The sequence below is a fragment of the Lipotes vexillifer genome, unplaced genomic scaffold (assembly GCF_000442215.2).
Source record: "Lipotes vexillifer unplaced genomic scaffold, Lipotes_vexillifer_v1.1 scaffold182, whole genome shotgun sequence".
In the NCBI taxonomy this organism is placed as follows: Eukaryota; Metazoa; Chordata; class Mammalia; order Artiodactyla; family Lipotidae; genus Lipotes; species Lipotes vexillifer.
In genome coordinates, this window is record NW_006798798.1 from 3,569,398 (window position 1) to 3,587,067 (window position 17,670).

A 17,670-nucleotide genomic window follows, 5' to 3' on the forward strand; every position below is an offset into this window, starting at 1 on the left:
TCCAGATACGATGCCAGTACTTGATCAGTGGATCTCTGGGACTGAGTAGTAGATGTCTGCTAGATATCTACTGGATTGAATTTAATTTTAAGATAATTATTGAAATTAACTTCTTTGAATTATGTACATTATCCAGGTTATTAGCAGCAATTTCCATTATGCCTATAAATAAAATATTGAATTTTAAAACTGAAGCTTTAACTCTTTCTCAGTTTGGGTTACGGAGTGGCTCCTGGTTTAGAGGTTCATTGGCCCCTGTTGTGGGTTATAGTGATGTGTTTCTGATTCAGAGTCTTTATTTTGGAAGTATATTTTGTTCATTTACGTACTGCATTTAAGACTGTCTGGAGAAATAATGCAGTAACTGTGTCCTTTAAGTTTACTCAGTGCCAGTTAAATTTTAGGATCCCTTTCCACTTATTTACACACTGTTAGTGTCATCTGAGGGATCTAATTAACTTTACAGCATTTGGTTACTTAACTTTACAGCATTTGGAATACAAGTTCTCTGATTTCGATTCTAGATTAATTTTCCTGGTGAATACTTTAAAATTCATGTTGACAATTGTTATTTTTTTTTTTCCTGGTTTTAAAATCCTGTTCCTTTTTTTCAGAGACAAAAGGATCTGTCCTGATCGACACCATGTTAATCCAGAAGTAGACATGCCAAGGAAGTTATCCAACCAAACTCTACCAGTGTTTGGATACATAAAAGTAAGTCCTATTAAAGAACTTGTCCAATGATTAATGGTCATTTTAATGAACAACTTTCCTTCTTTATGAGGTAGAATTTAATAGAATGCAATTATGACAGTATTTTAAGGGTTCTCATGTGGTGCCTTATTTCAAGGTGCCAGTTCGTTCAGAAAACCAAGATCAAATTGGAAGATAGATAAACCACTTAAATTTAGGGATTTCTTAGTTATATTTTTAGAAAGAAAGTTGTTTCCCTTTGGGGACTATTAAAAATAATGTGATGATTACACGAACCTTTTCAGATCATCCATGATTATTCCTTTGGGGAATATTCTGAGATACAGATAGAATTGCTGAGTTGAGTTGTCACTTTCTTGTGAATCTTTTTTTTTTTTTAATTTATTATTTCTTCCTTTCTTTTTGAGTTTGAGTGTTCTGCCTTCACCTTCCCTTTCCCTTAGGGCGAATCTGTTATGTTCGTTCATGCTTGTGCTCCTCCTTGTGTGGCTGTGCTGTACTCGTTTCCTGGGGCTTGTACAAATACCATGAACTGGGTGCCTTAAAACAGTACAAGTTTATTCTCTCACAGTCCTGTAAGCCAGAGTTTGAAATCAAGGTGTCAGCAGGCTGTGCTCCGTCTGAAGACTCCCTTTCCTGCTTCTTCCAGCTGCTGTTGACTACAGGCGTTCCCTGGCCTGTCTTCACCTTGTGGCCACATCCCTCCAAGTCTCTGCCTCATCTTCACATCACCCTCTCCTCTTCTCTCTGTGCCTCCTACAAAGCACACTTGTCAGTGGATAAAGAACCCACCCCCATAATCCACAGTGATCTCCTCACCCAAAGATACTTAATTACATCTGCAAACACCTTTTTTCCAAATAAGGTCACAGTCACAGATCGTGGGAGTTAGCACAGAGACAGTTTTCTTTGGGGGCGTGGTGGGAGGCATGGATTACCATTCAACCCAATACAGTTTTCATTGATGAAATGATTTTTGTCTTTCATTTCTGATTCTTTCCCAAGTTCTATCACCTCATTTCTACATTTTAAAATTCTGATTTATGTGGTTCTTTTATATCATATATCATTTTCTTAATAAGCTAAAAGGCAGCTAGTTTTGAAATTGGAGTACAGTTTTCATCTATTTTTTGGGTACATTTTTCTGGTGGCCTTCACTGTCTCTAGGGACTGTTATTCTGCTTCTTATTCTCTTTTTTATTATTGTAACTTAATATGGGATTTGACCTTGATGCTTTGCTGTTGCTCATTTTTCGATAAAATTCCTTTTCCTTAAATTTGAGGAGGAGGTGTGGGTCAGGATAACTTTTCTAATTTCACAGAGTTTCCATTTCTGTTGTTCCCATGTCTGGTTAGAAAAATAAATAAAATGAAAACAGTTTCTGAGGTCTTTGAGATACCCTGGCTCTGTGCCCCTCACCCAGGTACATCTGGCCTTTTTCTTCCTTCATCTCTCTTGTCCCTGGGTGGACAGTTTGGAGATTTCACAGGGGCCCAGCCTTCACCCACTATCAGAATGCAGGAAAGCCTTCCAGTGCAGCTGCCCTTGTCACCCAGGCCCACTGTGTTTTCAGTGAACACCTGCTGCCTCTTGTGGGATCCTCCTGTTGCTAGTCTTTCAGACGAGCTCACACCTCCCAGTGCTGCTTCCTGCACACACAGTGATACCATGCAGGTCTTGTGATGTGGGTGGTTTTTACTCATCTGCTATTTTTGTTGTTGTTATCTAAATTAATAGATTTTAATTTTTTTGAGCAGTTTTAGTTTTACAGAAAAACTGAGCAGAAAATACAGAGTTCCCCGGTACTCTCCCCCAGCACCCCCCACCAGTTTCCCCTATTATTATTTTTATTTTTATTTATTTATTTTTTTTTGCGGTACGCGGGCCTCTCACTGGCTCCGGATGCGCAGGCCCAGTGGCCATGGCTCACGGGCCCAGCCGCTCCGCAGCATGTGGGATCTTCCTGGACCAGGGCACGAACCCATGTCCCCTGCATTGGCAGGCGGACTCTCAACCACTGTGCCACCAGGGAAGCCCTCCCCTATTATTAACATCTTTCATTATCGTGGTACGTGTATGATAATAGATGAGCCAATATTGATAATTATCATTAACTAAAGCCTACAGTTTAAGTTAAGGTTCACTCCTTGTAGTGTACGTTCTATGGACTTTGCCAAGTGTATGATGACACATATCCACCATTACAGTATCACACAGAATACTTTCACTGCCCTGAAAATCCCCTGTGCACCCCACCTGTCCATCCCTTTACGTATTCCCCAGAATTCCTAGCAGTCACCGATCTTTTTACCGTCTCTGTAGTTTTGCCTTTTTCGAAATGTCATATAGTTGCAATCCTACAGGGTGTAGGATTTTTGAACTGGCTTCTTTCATTTAGCAGTTTGCATTTAAGATTCTTCTATGCCTTTTTGTGGCTTAATAGGTTATTTTTATTGCTGAATATACTACAGTTTGTTTATCCATTCACCTATTGAAGGACATCTTGGTTGCTTCCAATTTTTGGCAATTATGAATAATGCTAGGATAAATATTCAAGTGCAGGTTTTTGTGTAGACAGAAGTTTTCAACTCATTTGGGTAAATACCAAAGAGTGTGACTGTTGTGTGTGATTATGCATATAGTAAGACTATGTTTTGCTTTGTAAGAAACTACAAAACTGGTTTCTGAAGTGACTGTACCATTTTACATTCTTACCAGCAATGAATGAATGAGACTTCTTGTTGTTCCACATCCTTGCCAGTATTTGCTGTAGTCAGTGTTTTAGATCTCAGCCATTCAATTATGTGTGTAGTGGTATCTCATTGTCTTAATTTGCAATTCCCTGATGACATGTGATGTTGAGCACCTTTTCATATGCTTATTTATCAGCTGTAATCTTCTTTGCTGAAATATCTGTGAGATAATATGTTCAGGTATTTTGCCCATTTTTTAATTGAGTTGTTTGTTTTCTTATTATTGAGTTTTAAGCGTTCTTTGTATATTTTGGATATACCAGTCTTATCAGATACGTGTTCGTAAAAATTTTCTCCCAGCCATTGGCTTGTCTTTTCATTTTCTTTATATAGTCAGCTCTTGTTATCCGTGGATTCAACCAACCTCAAATCTAAAATATTTGGCAAGTAAGACTTGAATTTGCAGTGGTCTGGCAACTATTTACACAGCATTTACATTGTATTTACAACTATTTACATAGCATTTACATTGTATTAGGTATTATGAATAATCTAGAGATGATTTAAAGTACATCCTTAGGCTGTCCTTAGGTTATATGCAAATTCTTACACCATTTTATGTAAGGGACTTAAGCATCCAAGAATTTTGGTAATTCACAGGGGGTCCTGGAACCAATCCTCCGTGGACACTAAGAGATGATTATAGTGCCATTTGGACAGCAGAAGTTTTTAATTTTAATGAAGTCCAACTTTCCAATTTTTTCTATCACAGACTGTGCTTTTGTCGTTGTATCCAAAGAGTCAGTGCCAAACCCAGGGTCACCTGGAGTTTCTCCTATGTTATCATCCTCATCTGCTTTTATTTTGGGGTCCATGGGGATATTTTGTTAATTATGTTTTGTTGCAGTATGTCCCTGGCTTTGGCTTTGCTGTGTCACTGCTCTGTCTGTCTTTATGTGGGGGAATTCAAAGAGAGTCAAAAAATATGACACCTCACTGCGGCCACCTTCCCAGAACCCCTCTAACCAAGACCCTCCTTTTTATTTATTTTTATTTTTATTTTTTACTTTATTGAAGTATAGTTGATTTTCAATGTAGTGTTAGTTTCTGTTGTACAGCAAAGACTGATTCAGATACACACACACACACACACACACACACACACACACATATATATATATATATTCTTGTTCATATTCTTTTCCATTATGGTTTATTACAGGATATTGAATATAGTTCCCTGTGCTATACAGTAGGACCTTGTTGTTGTTTACCTGTTTTATATGTATTAGTTTGTACCTGCTAATCCCAAACTCCTAATTTATCCCTTCCCCACCCCCTTTCCTCTTTGGCAACCGTAAGTTTGTTTTCTGTGTCTGTCAGTCTGTTTCTGTTACGTAAATAAGGTCATTTGTGTCATATTTTAGATTCCGTGTATAAGTGATATCATATAATATTTGTCTTTCTCTGTCTGGCTTACTTCACTCAGTATGATCATCTCTAGGTCCATCCATGTTGCTGCAAATGGCATTATTTCATTCTTTTTTATGGCTGAGTAACATTCCATTGTGTATATATACCACATCTTCTTTATCCATGCATCTGTTGATGGGCATTTAGGTTGCTTCCATGTCTTGACTGTTGTAAATAGTGCTGCTATGAACATTGGGGTGCATGTATCTTTTCGAATTAGAGTTTTCTCTGGATATATGCCCAGGAGTGGGATTGCTGGATCATATGCTAGCTCTATATTTAGTTTGGGAAGGAACCTCCATGCTGTTTTCCATAGTGGCTGCACCAATTTACATTCCCACCAACAGTGTAGGAGGATTCCCTTTTCTCCACATCCTCTCCAGCATTTATTGTTTGTAAACTTTTTAATGATGGCCATTCTGACCGGTGTGAGGTGGTACTTCATTGTAGTTTTGATTTGCATTTCTCTAACATTTAGTGATGTTGAGCATCTTTTCATGTGCCTTTTGGCCATCTCTGTGTCTTCTTTGGAGAAATGGTCTTCTGCCCATTTTTTCACTGGGTTATTTGTTTTTGTTTTTGTTTTAGAGTTGCATGAGCTGTTTGTATATTTTGGAAATTAAGCCCTTGTCAGTCACATCATTTGCAAATATTTTCTTCTGTTCCATAGGTTGTCTTATCATTTTGTTTATGGTTTCCTTTGCTGTGCAAAAGCTTATAACCTTGATTAGGTCCCATTTGTGTACTTTTGCTTTTATTTCTGTTGCCTTCAGAGACTGACCTAAGAAAACATTGGTACGATTTATGTCAGAGAATGTTTTGCCTATGTTCTCTTCTAGAAGTTTTATGGTGTCATGCCTTATATTTAAGTCTTTAAGCCATTTTGAGTTTATTTTTGTTTATGTTGTGAGGGTGTGTTCTAACTTCATTGATTTACATGCAGTTGTCCAGCTTTCCCAACACCACTTGCTGAAGAGACTGTCTTTTCTCCATTGTATATTCTTGCCTCCTTTGTTGAAGATTAATTGACTGTAGGTGTGTGGGTTTATTTCTGGGCTCTCTATTCTGTTCCATTGATCCATATGTCTGTTTTTGTGCCAGTATCACACTGTTCTGATTACTGTAGCTTTGTAGTATTGTCAGAAGTCTGGGAGAGTTATGCCTCCAGTTTTGTTCTTTTTCCTCAGGATTGCTTTGGAAATTCTGGTCCTTTTATGGTTCCATATATATTTTAGAATTATTCTAGTTCTGTGAAAAATGTCATGGATAATTTGATAGGGATCACATTAAATCTGTAAATTGCCTTGGGTAGTGTGGCCATTTTAACAATATTAATTCTTCCAATCCAAGAGCATGGGATATCTTTCTATTGAATCATCTTCAGTTTCCGTTATCAGTGTTTTATAGTTCTGAACATACAAGTCTTTCACATCCTTGGTCAGGTTGATTCCTGCGTTTTTTGTTGTTTTTTTTTACTTTCTGGTATTTCATTGTTAGTGTAAAGACATGCAGCAAATTTCTGTATGTTTATCTTGTATCCTGCTACCTTGCTGAGTTCATTCATCAGTTCTAGTAGTTTTTGTGTGGAGTCTTCAGGGTTTTCTATATACAGTATCATGTCATCTGCCTATAATGATACTTTCACCTCTTCTCTTCCAATTTGGATGCCTTTTATTTCTTTCTCTTGTCTGATTGCTGTGGCTAGGACTTCCAATACTACATTGAATAGAAGTGGTGAGAATGGGCACACTTGTCTTGTTCCAGATTTTAACGGGAAGGCTTTCAGCTTTTACCATTGAGTATTATGTTGGCTGTGGATGTGTCATAAATAGCTTTTACTATGTTGAGATATGTTCCCTATACTATACCCACTTTGGTAAGAGTTTTTATCATGAATGGATATTGAATTTTATCAAATGCTTTTTCTACATCTATTGAGATGACCATGTGGTTTTTATCTTTACTTTTGTTGATGGAGTGTATCACATATATTGATTTGCATATGTTGAACCATCCTTGTGACCCTGGGATGAATCCAACTTGATCGTGGTGTGTGATCTTTTTTATGTGTTGTTGGATTCAGTTTGCTAATATTTGATTGAGAATTTTTACAACTATATTCATCAAAGATATTGGCCTGTGATTTTATTTTGTGGTATTATCTTTGTCTGCTTTTGGTATCAGGGTGATAGTGGCTTCATAGAATGACTTTGGGAGTGTTCCCTCCTCTTCAATCTTTTGGAAGAGTTTGAGAAGGATTGGTAATAGTTGTTCTTTGTATGTTTGGTAGAATTCCCCAGTGAAGCCATCTGGTCCTGGACTTTTGTTTGCAGGGAGTTTTAAAATTACATACTCCCATACCCCTGGTTCCCAGGGGATCTGCTTTCTGTCACTATGGTTTTGTCTTTTACTGGAATTTCATATTAATGGAATTGTACAGTATGTGGTCTTTTGAGTCTGATTTCTGTTACTCAGTGTATTATCTTTGAGATTCGCCTGTTTTGTTCTATTTTATTGCTGTGTAGGATTCCACTGTATCCTACATTGATGGACATTTGGGTTGTTGACAGTTTCTGGCTGCTTCGATCATTTGTGTTACGTCTTTGACAGTACATTTTTTCTTTTCTCTGGAGTAAGACCTAGGAGTGGAATTGCTGAGTCATATGATAAGTGTATGTTTGTAAGAAACTGCCGAACAGTTTTCTAAAGAGGTGGTACCATTCACATTCTGACCAGCACTGCATGCAAGAATTCCAGTTGGTCCACATTCTTATCAGTACTTGGTATTCTCAGTCTGTAATTTTTGCCACTCTGTTGCATTTGCACTGTTATCTTATTTGTGTTACCCTGGTGATAAAAAATCTTAGACATCTTTCCACTGCTTACTGGCCATTTGTATCTCTTCTCTTGTTAACTTTCTGTTTAGAATTTGTGCCCATTTTTTATTTGCGTTTCCTTCTTGTTGAGTTTTAACAGTTCTTTATATATTCTAGATATCCTTTGTCAGATATATTGCAAATGTTTTCTCCCAGTGGAAAAGCAAAAGTTTTTAATTTTGATGAAGCCTAGTTTTTTACTTTGTATTTTGTGCTTTTCATGCCATAAGAAATCTTTGCCTACCATATGGTTGCAAAGAATTTTCCCAGTGTTTTTATTCTAGAAGCTGTATAGTTTTACATTTAGCTCTGTGATCCACCTCAAATTAACTTTTGTGTGTGGCAGAGTTTTTTAAAAGGAGGCAAGGTTTTTTTCTTCTGGATAATTGGTTGCTCCAGCATCATTTAGTATAAAGACCTTCTTTTCCCTCTAAATTATATTGACACCTTTGACAAAAATTAGGAGACCATATATGTGATTTCTGAATTCTTTTTTTTTTTTTTAACTATTTATTTATTTATTTGGCTGTGTCAGGTCTTAGTTGCAGCACGCGGGCTCTTTGTTACAGTGCATGGGCTCTCTGGGTGTGGTACGCAGGCTCTAGAGTACGCAGGCTCAGTTGCCCCCCTTGCATGTGGGTTCTTAGTTCCCCGACCAGGGATCGAACCTGCGTCCCCTGCACTGGAAGGCAGATTCTTAACCACTAGACCACCAAGGAAGTCCTGATTTCTGAATTCTTTATTCTGCTCCTTGGTTTCTTTGTCCTTATACAGTATCACACTGGCTTGATTACTGTAGCTTTATAATCTTGAAAACTGGTGGGTAAGTCTTCCAACTTTGCCTGTCTTCTTCAATATCCTTTTGATTATTACTTCGCATGTCCATATAAAATTTTAGAATCAGGTTACCAGTATCTATTATACTTAGAATCCTGGTGGGATTTTGATTGGCATTGCATTGAGTCTGATACCGAACCAACCTTGGGTCCACTTGCCTGTGTGCATAGTAAAGCCACTCTACTGACACCAGGTTGTAGTGAAGGAAGTGCAGCGTCTACTGTAAGGTGCCAACACAAGGAGAACGAGTGGCTCATGCTTTAAAAAACCCCAACTCCCCGGTGGGTTTCAGGAAAGCATTTTTAAGGCCAGGTGAGGGATGGGGAGTGACAGGGTAGGTGATCAGCTCCTGCACAATTCTCTGATTGGTTGATGGTGAGATAACAGAGTGGTGTCACGGGGATTAATAACGTTATCAATCCTTAGGCCCCAGTAGGCCTGGGGGCTATGTGCTCATTGGTCATCAAGTAGTTAACATGTTCTATTTGGTGAGGGGTTTTCACATCTGTAAAACAGCTCAGGAAACATGCACAGATACAGTTACCTGGGTCCTTCAGACAGAAGCTAAAGCAGAGGATATGGGGGAGGGGTGTGCCGTGGGAAGGCCCCACAGGGTCCTGCTCGGCTTCAAGTCTATAGATTAATACAGGAAGAATTGACGTCTTAGCAGTATTGAGTCACCTTAGTCCGTTAACGTGGCGCATCACCCTGTGTGTCTCGGTCATCTTTAATTTTCTAAGCAACGTGTTACAGTTTTCAGTAGACGGATCTTTTACTTTTTGTGTTAAACTTATCCTTAGTATTTCATGTTTTTGGAGGTCATTGTTACTTTTCCTTAAACTTCATTTTCTAATTGTTTTAGAGATGTGATTGATTTCTGTATCTTACCTTGTGTCCTGCAACCATAACAAGCTGAATTACTGGCGAGAGGGGAATCGAAACAGGTGGGGAGGTGTGTGGCCAGGAGGGACCCTCCCATGTGCCCAGGACCGAGGGGTTTCCCGCCACCCAGGATGTTCGATGCTGGAACCAGGAAGAGTGGGTCGCCTGTCTGGAGGCCTCATGCTCTCCCGCTCCTGTCAGGAGAGTCCAGTCCACAAGCTGCTTTTTGCCACCTCCGTTCTGCCAGCTCAGTGTGTCGTGGATGTGCTGATGCCATGTGGAGGGGACTGCCACAGACTGATGCCTGCTCGGGCCTGGACTTTGTTCATCAGTGTGTGCTGAGCACAGAGCCTTCTAACTTAGGAAATGTGGGGCAAAAGGAACTCTCCCCTTATTCCTGTCATCCTAAAACAGTCACCATTGGCATCTTAGTATATTTTCTGTTACTTTTCTTTGTGCATCTTTCAAAAAATATATTTGCAGTTGGAGTGTATGTTATATCCTGCCAAGCTTTCATAACATTGTAGTGAGAGTTTTTCCCATCCCCTGCACCTCCTGTCCGCTGACTCCTGTCACCCAGTGGGCTTCTGCCTGGGATGCCAGGTTGTTGGGGCCCCTAAACCATAGGGGAGAAGACTCCCTGGGAGAGGCCATCTGCCAGGCTAGAAGGAGTACTGAGTTCCCTGCCCGAGATGAGGGCCGGCTTGACAGAGCACTGGGGGTTCCCTGAGGCAGATTCTCCACGGGCTGGAGGATGGCTGGGTTGGGAACCATGATAGACGTGCTACTTGTCCTCTCCCGGCTCACCTTCCGGTGGGGGTGGTCAGCAGTGAGTAAGATGGTGACAGTGCTGTGGAGAGGATGAAATGCAGTGAAGTTCTGCGGTGTGTGCTGGGGGACACGGGGCCCTTTGGAAGTTAGAGGCAGGGAGGGGCCCTCTGACGAGGGGTCAGCTGCCCTGAGGGCCAAATGATAAGAAGGATCCAGCCATGAGACTATCTAGGGAAGGATATTCCAGGCAGAGGAAGCAGCAAGTGCAAAGGCCCTGAGGTAGGAGTTATGTGGAATGTTTGTGGAGTAGGACAAGGCTTATGGCGAGTGTGAAGGGTGCAGGCAATGAAGCTGGTGGGGGGGGGGGCCAAGCACAGAGGAGAGCCACAGGCTGTCCGCCCTGTGAGATCTAGCACCTTTTGGTCACAAGGGGTGACCTCTCCCCTGCCTGCCTTGCCTCCCAGATGGCACTGCCCTCTCTGCCCCCCCACCAAATAACCACTGCTCACTCCTGCCATCTGCTCACTCCTGCTCTGTAGCCAGGGCTCCCTGCCCTAATGCATACTGTTTGCCCCCCGTGTGGAATACCTCCTCCGTACTCTTGCATACCTGAGCACGCCGACACCCCAACACATGCCAGTAACCCTGCTTGCGCTTGCCTGTGAAGAGTTGTCTTCTTGACCACACGCCAGCTGTGGCACATCTGTCCACCCATGGCTGCTTAGGGTCCCTGTAGGGCATGCTTCCTCTCTGTGTTCCTTGTGCCTCATACACAGCAGGCTCTTCTAAAATACTTCAGAAAGGGCTCAAGAGACAAGGAGGCTATTTTTTTTAAGGATTTTTATAAAGTGCAGTTAAAAAGTAAACAAAGGAACCCTTACTAATAATAAAGCTTTAAACTAATATTTACCCAAACCCCTTCCATTAGATTTAAAGTGAAACTCTAATTATTTGTGTGTATGCTAAGGTTTTTATTTTGTTTTTTGGTCAGTTACCTACTTTATTTTTAAATCCCTGTTGCGTGCTCTGGGCTCTTAGGTCAGGTGCTGACTTCTGCAGATAACTCTCTGCTTCAGAGTGAGGTTTTTTTTAAAAAAAAAAAAAAAATTAATTGACCTATTTATTTATTTATTTTTTGCTGTGTTGGGTCTTCGTTTCTGTGTGAGGGCTTTCTCTAGTTGTGGCAAGCGGGGGCCACTCTTCATCGCGGTGCGCGGGCCTCTCACTATCGCGGCCTCTCCTGTTGCGGAGCACAGGCCCCAGACGCGCAGGCTCAGTAGTTGTGGCTCATGGGCCTAGTTGCTCCGCGGCATGTGGGATCTTCCCAGACCAGGGCTCGAACCCGTGTCCCCTGCCTTGGCAGGCGGATTCTCTACCACTGCGCCACCAGGGAAGCCCTGGTTTTTTTTTTTTTTGAAGGGATTTTATGTTATTTTATTTTTTTAACATCTTTATTGGAGTACAATTGCTTTATAGTGGTGTGTTAGAGTGAGTTTGTTTTCTGGATATGTTTACTGTTTATGTTTCAGATAATACCCTTTTATATTTTGAATGCAACAAATTACTTTGGTCGTATAGTTGATAAACATGTGGATCTTTATGCAACTCTTACTGCTGAAATGAAAGAGTATTTTGAAGATTCCAGTAATAAAACAACCGTTGAAAAGGTGGAGAAATTTGGATTATATGGATTAGCAGAAAAAGTAGTTTTTCACAGGTAAAATGTCTCTTTATTTCATCTCTAAAAGTTGTGAAGCATAAGGTGACTTTAAGTGGTGTTGAATCGCTGTTTTCATCTCTGTCCATATGACCAGTGTACACATACTGGCTGCCTCCCAGGAGGGTGGTGGTAGGGTCGTGTTCACCCTAGTCTGGCTCAGCTATACTCTAGAGGCTCATCTGCCCTGGGGCTGCTGAGCACAGAGCGTGGATGACAGTGTGACATTTATATATGGACAGTCATCGATTCACTTAATTCTTACAAAATTCCCATAAAGTGGGCACAGTTCCCATTTTACAGATAAGCAGACTGAGCCCTGGTGAGGTTATGTAAGTTAGCTAGGCCAGCCCAAGAAGTGGCACTGTCAGCATTCCATCCTGCCTCGTATGCCTGTTTGCACCGATGGCCCTCGAATGCCCCACCCATCCCCGCTTGGTGATAGCCCAGATTGAGAACCTTGGAACATTTAATTTGCTATGTTAATTTTTCTTGTGTTGTCAGATAAAGGAATTTCCTTTATTCAAAGTACTACACTAGTTTTTACACATAGGTATACTTGAATTAAATAAATCATGGCTAAGTACTCTTGATGGCTCCAGTTATTTTATTTCTAGTATGGAGTAAAGCCGTGCAGTTTAGGGCACCTTTGTGTGGTTTGCTTCTAACGAGGAAGCCGAGGCGACGATTATTTCCCTTTGGGTCTCTGTATTACACTGAGGCCACTGTTGTCCTGTAGGGTTCAGGTGTTGGAGATGAGCCAGAAGGAGGACACGTGGGCCCTGGATAATGTCCTTGTGAAGTTCATAGATGAAGGCAGGACCGAACTCATCACAAGAGACCAGTTGCTTCACCTCCCAGAAAGTTTCCACACTCTGCCCCCGCAAGCCGTGGAGTTTATCGTTTGTAGAGTGAAACCTGCAGACAATGAAATTGAATGGAATCCAAAGGTGAGTTATTTTGGCTTTATATATTTTGTTGACTTTCAGAATATATTTAACCCAGAATATACACAGAATTGAGGTGTATTTGAATTTGGAGTATTGGGTTTGGGTTAACTGCTCCATGTTTCTGGTCAGGAATGCACTTACAGCGCTACGTGTAGACTAGCTCTGAGCCCTCAGAGAGGCCGGGTGTGATTGGCCATTGTCGTCATTAGTGCTCACACACTTTGGGTGTAAAATATGCACCGTGCTAAAAATAAACTGGCTGTTACTTAAAGAGAAGAAACAGTGTACGCACTTAGAAAAGTGGACGGGGGTGCACATAGGTGATGGACACTCTCCAGAGGGACCAGGTAATTCCACTGGGCTTGGGAAGATGGGCAAGGAAAGAGAGAGAGAGTCCCGAAAAACTTCCAAAGGAGGGGACATTCCCTCTGGGTCCCTCAGAATGGGTAACTAGGATGTCACCAAGTAGAGAGGACAAGGCACTGTGAAGGTGAAAAAGCCCCCCCGTACCAAGGCACGGAGCACGTGCCGTCTCGGGTGGGTGGAGAGGCCCAGCCCTCGGCGCGGCAGGGACGTCAGCAGAGCACTAAGTCCTGTTCATAAGGAGGCTCCTGCTTCTTCAAAGGAAGGCTAAATTTCATACAGTCTGACTAACAGGATATGAAAGAAGCCATTGCAGTTGGCAAAGCAAAAAGTTTGGGTTGTAAACAGTGGAGTTGAATGAGGACAGGTGCAGAGGTGAGTCCCAAGCACAGGTCTGTGCTGTGGACTCCTCAGACCGCGTGGTTCCCAGCGTGGGTGCGTGTCCCCCATCCCCTCTGGCAGCTGTCAACCTGTCTTTAAAGGATGGATGTTTCTTTCTTTGGAAGCTCAGTGAGAGAGTGAGGAGAGAGAATTCTACTGTTGCTGGGGACCAGGGCCCCTCAACCCCAGTGTCCCTGCTGCTGAGCAGCCCCAGTGTGTGACCTCGTCCTCTGGAGCAGCTGGAACACCCTGTGCTTGGGACTCACCTTTGCACCTGTCCTCATTGGTCTCCACTGATGGTTACCCTTGTTGGTGAAGGGGTGTGATGGCCTCCATAACCTGCCCCATGGGGTGGTCGGGAGGCTCAAATGAAAGGCATGGAAAAGCTTCTTGCAAAACTATAGAGCACATAAAGAATAAAGTATTTTTTTAAAGCTTCAGATAAATTACTTAAGTGGTTTTATTTTTCCAGGTTACTAGGTACATTCATCATAAAATTAATGGGAAACTGCATGACGCAAAAGTGATGTTGGCTTTAGGAAATACAGTTTGGATTGATCCAATGGTAAGTATGCATTTTTCTTGAAAAGAAACGTCTGTTTGAACGGGCCCCTAAAATTATCCAAATTATTCTAACCTGTTGCTTGAATAACTATTTGCCTCACATAAACGGAGGCTGATTTGATAAGGGCTCTGTGTAAAGGAGAGCTTTTTCCATGTTATTTGGGTCATGAATGTGGTCATGGGTTTTTTGGTTTAAGGGAACCTTTTATATTGTAACCCAGCGCTCACAGGTTGTGTGTGTGTGTGTGTGTGTGTGTGTGTGTATGTGTATAAATCATACACGCTCACACATACAACCAAGACAGAAACTTCATGAAACTATTAATAGTTAGTACACACGGCAGTCTCTACCATTTATAATTCTTTTCCAAGTGGCGACTGTGCACGAGTAATCCGATTTCACAGTCCTCTGCCCACACAGGTGGGAAGCCCTGGGACAGTAACTGCCCCGCAGAAGCACAGCCGTGTGCTGGTGGAGTTGTAAGTGATCTTAAAGTGGTCAGTAATGTGGAGGATTCCGGTCCTCAGGCTTTCCAAGACAGATTTGATTATGTTCACGGTTCCTACCTCATCCACTCACCAGATATTTACTGAGCGCCTACTGTGTGCTAGGACCTGTACGGGGCACTGGAATTCCATCCATGAGCAGACTCCTACCCTGTGGGGGTGGGTGGGACTGAGCATGAGGCCAGGACATGTGACTCGGGGCCTCAGCCTGTCCCTGCTGAGGCCGGCACCATCCCTGCTCTGCTTGCACCCTGGGAACTCTACTTTTCAATTCAGAGTTTTGCTCTATTAGACTTAAATCTTAATTATTATGATTATTTATACAATTTAAAGGAATTCAGTTCATAAAAACTGTTTTGTTGAAAGTTCTTTTTATAAGAGTGAAAAAGCCTTAACATGGAAAAGAAGAGTTTGGGTATAAGATTTAAGAGTAAGAGGAGAATATGATTTTTAGAAGGGAAGGTAGAGACTACCAGTGCAGGTAAATGAAGAGGTCTGGGGGGGGGGGGGCCTAGTCGATGTCATAATAGTCAATATTGTGGTGGTTTTTCATCAGAGAAAAAAATGGCAACTTCATTAAGCAAGGATTTTTTAAACTATAGCTAAGAGAATGAAGCAAAAAAAAAAAGAAAACCCACCTGGCAAACATGCTTCCGCAGCTCCAAAGTGTAGCACTGTTCATGGCACACTGGAGGGGAGACAGACCCCCATACCTGCCGCCTTCTCCCCCCAACACCAGCTCGGTCCCCAGGCTGAGTGGAGAAAGGCTCTTCTGCTATCCCTGGATGGGAGTGTGTTCCTGATTCCCACGCTCCCTGGGGAGGCGCCCCAGGCAGCACCAGCCTGGTCTACTCCGACCCCCATGAAAGTCCTGGGGCCACACCTCCCACCAACAGGAATCAGACAATTGCAGATTTTCATGTTTTACTTAATTTTGTGTAAACCGAAATGGATGAGAATGTTTTGGTTGCAGAAAAACACAAGTGGAGGAAACTGTCCAGGATGCAGGATTTAGGGCCTTGGTATAGGCCCTTTCTGGGCATCTGAAGACCCTGAGCATGCTAGTTAGGAGAGGTAAAAGCACAGGAAGGAGAATCAGAAAGATCTAAGAATTGTGCATGTGGTTACAGCATCATGGATGGGTCTTGTCTGGGATTTTACCTCAGGACTTGATTTTGGCCCCAGCCCCACGCCTGATCATATTTCTCCAGTACGGGGCTGGGTTCTGGAAGATTCCAATGAGGAGGCCCTTGTGGTGTCACATGCCCTGGTGCATCAGACATAGCACAGTGAGATCGGGAGGCCACGGTGAGAGTGTTTGTGATTCATCTAAAGTTCTAAGTGTAATTCCTGCAAACATATTTTTTCTTTCATTCAAGGTGCACATTACAAAACTTTCAAACTTGAAAACTTCTGTCATTGATTATAATGTTCGAGCTGAAATTTTGTCAATGGGAATGGGCATTGATAACTCAGAACATGTAGGACAACTGAAAAAATTATACAAAGGAGCTAAAATGCCAACTTTTGAAGAAAGCGTAAGCCAGACCCTGTAAGTGGATTTTTGTCTCCTTTTGGAAGAGCTGTTTTGTGGCAGTATAACTCACAAGTGTTATGGACATTTTTTCTGAAAGTAGAATAGTTGAATGAGTCTCTGCGTTCCCATCACTCAGCTTCAATAATTACCAACATTTGGGGAGTCTTATTTTATCCAAACCCCAGCCCACATTTTTGTTTTTGTTTGACTATTATAAAACAAATTCCAAATATATTTCATCTGTATCTCTACAGAATGAATTTTTGTTAGCTTTTTATTGACAGCACACATACAGAAAAGAACACGTATCGTAAGTGTGGCTTGGTGGATTTTCTGAGCACAGAAACCAGCACCAGATCAGAAACAGGGCATGACTCAGAGACACCTCCTGCTACCCCCGCAAGTAAGGGCAGCTGCTTTCCAGACACAAAACAGCATGGATGGCTCTTCCCTGGTTCATACTTTGGATGGAATCATGCAATGTGTCTCTTCCATATCTGGCTTCTTTTTTTTTTTTTGCGGTACGCGGGCCTCTCCCGTTGCGGAGCACAGGCTCCGGACGCGCAGGCTCAGCGGCCGTGGCTCACGGGTCCAGCCGCTCCGCGGCATGTGCGATCCTTCCGGACCGGGGCACGAACCTGTGTCCCCTGCATCGGCAGGCGGACTCTCAACCACTGCGCCACCAGGGAAGCCCACAGTAACTGTTTTTTAAGTATACAATTCAGTGGCAGTAAGTACGTTCACATTGTTGTGTAACTGTCACCACATTCTCCAGAAGTTTTCATCATCCCAACAGAAACTCTGTACCCATTAAACCGTAATGCCCATTCTCCCATTCCCTTGGCCCCTGGGAACCTCTGTTCTACTTTCTGTTTCCATTAATTTACCTGTTCTGGGTACCTCATATAAATGGAATCATACAATATTTGTACTTCTGTGTCTGGCTTATTTCACTTAGCATAATGTTTTCAAGGTTCATCCATGTTGTAGCAGGTATGAGAATTTCTGTCCTTTTAAGGCTGAAAAATACTCCATTGTATGGATATACTGCATTTTGTTTATCCATTCATCTGTAGTGGATATTTGTCTGTTGTGAATAGTGCTGCTATGAACATTGGTGTACAAATATCTGTTTAAATTCCTGCTTTCAGCTCTTTTGGAATTTCTGGATCATATGGCAATTCCACGTTTAATTTTTTGAACTGCCAAACTGTTTCCACAACAGCTGTGTGTTATGTTCCCACCAGCAGTGTACAAGGTTCCTGTTTTCGCCACGTCCTCGGCTAGAAATCAGCCTGAAATGAAAGCTTAGGGTCCTCTCAGGACTTTTCTGAGCGTGCGTCTTGCCTCGGCTGCACGTGGCTTTCTCAGTCCCCCCCCCCTTTTTTTTTTTTTTTTGGGTAC

General features: G+C 42.1%; 1 protein-coding gene across 1 annotated transcript in view; it reads left to right on the plus strand.

The window, feature by feature from the left end:
• The window catches only part of TDRD12 (tudor domain containing 12), an 82,768-nt gene that overhangs the window by 57,860 nt on the left and 7,238 nt on the right, over positions 1–17,670 (plus strand). The window contains 5 exon segments of the mRNA XM_007471089.1: positions 615–714; positions 11,777–11,964; positions 12,704–12,914; positions 14,131–14,223; positions 16,109–16,281. Coding sequence (XP_007471151.1) covers positions 615–714; positions 11,777–11,964; positions 12,704–12,914; positions 14,131–14,223; positions 16,109–16,281 — 765 coding nt within the window.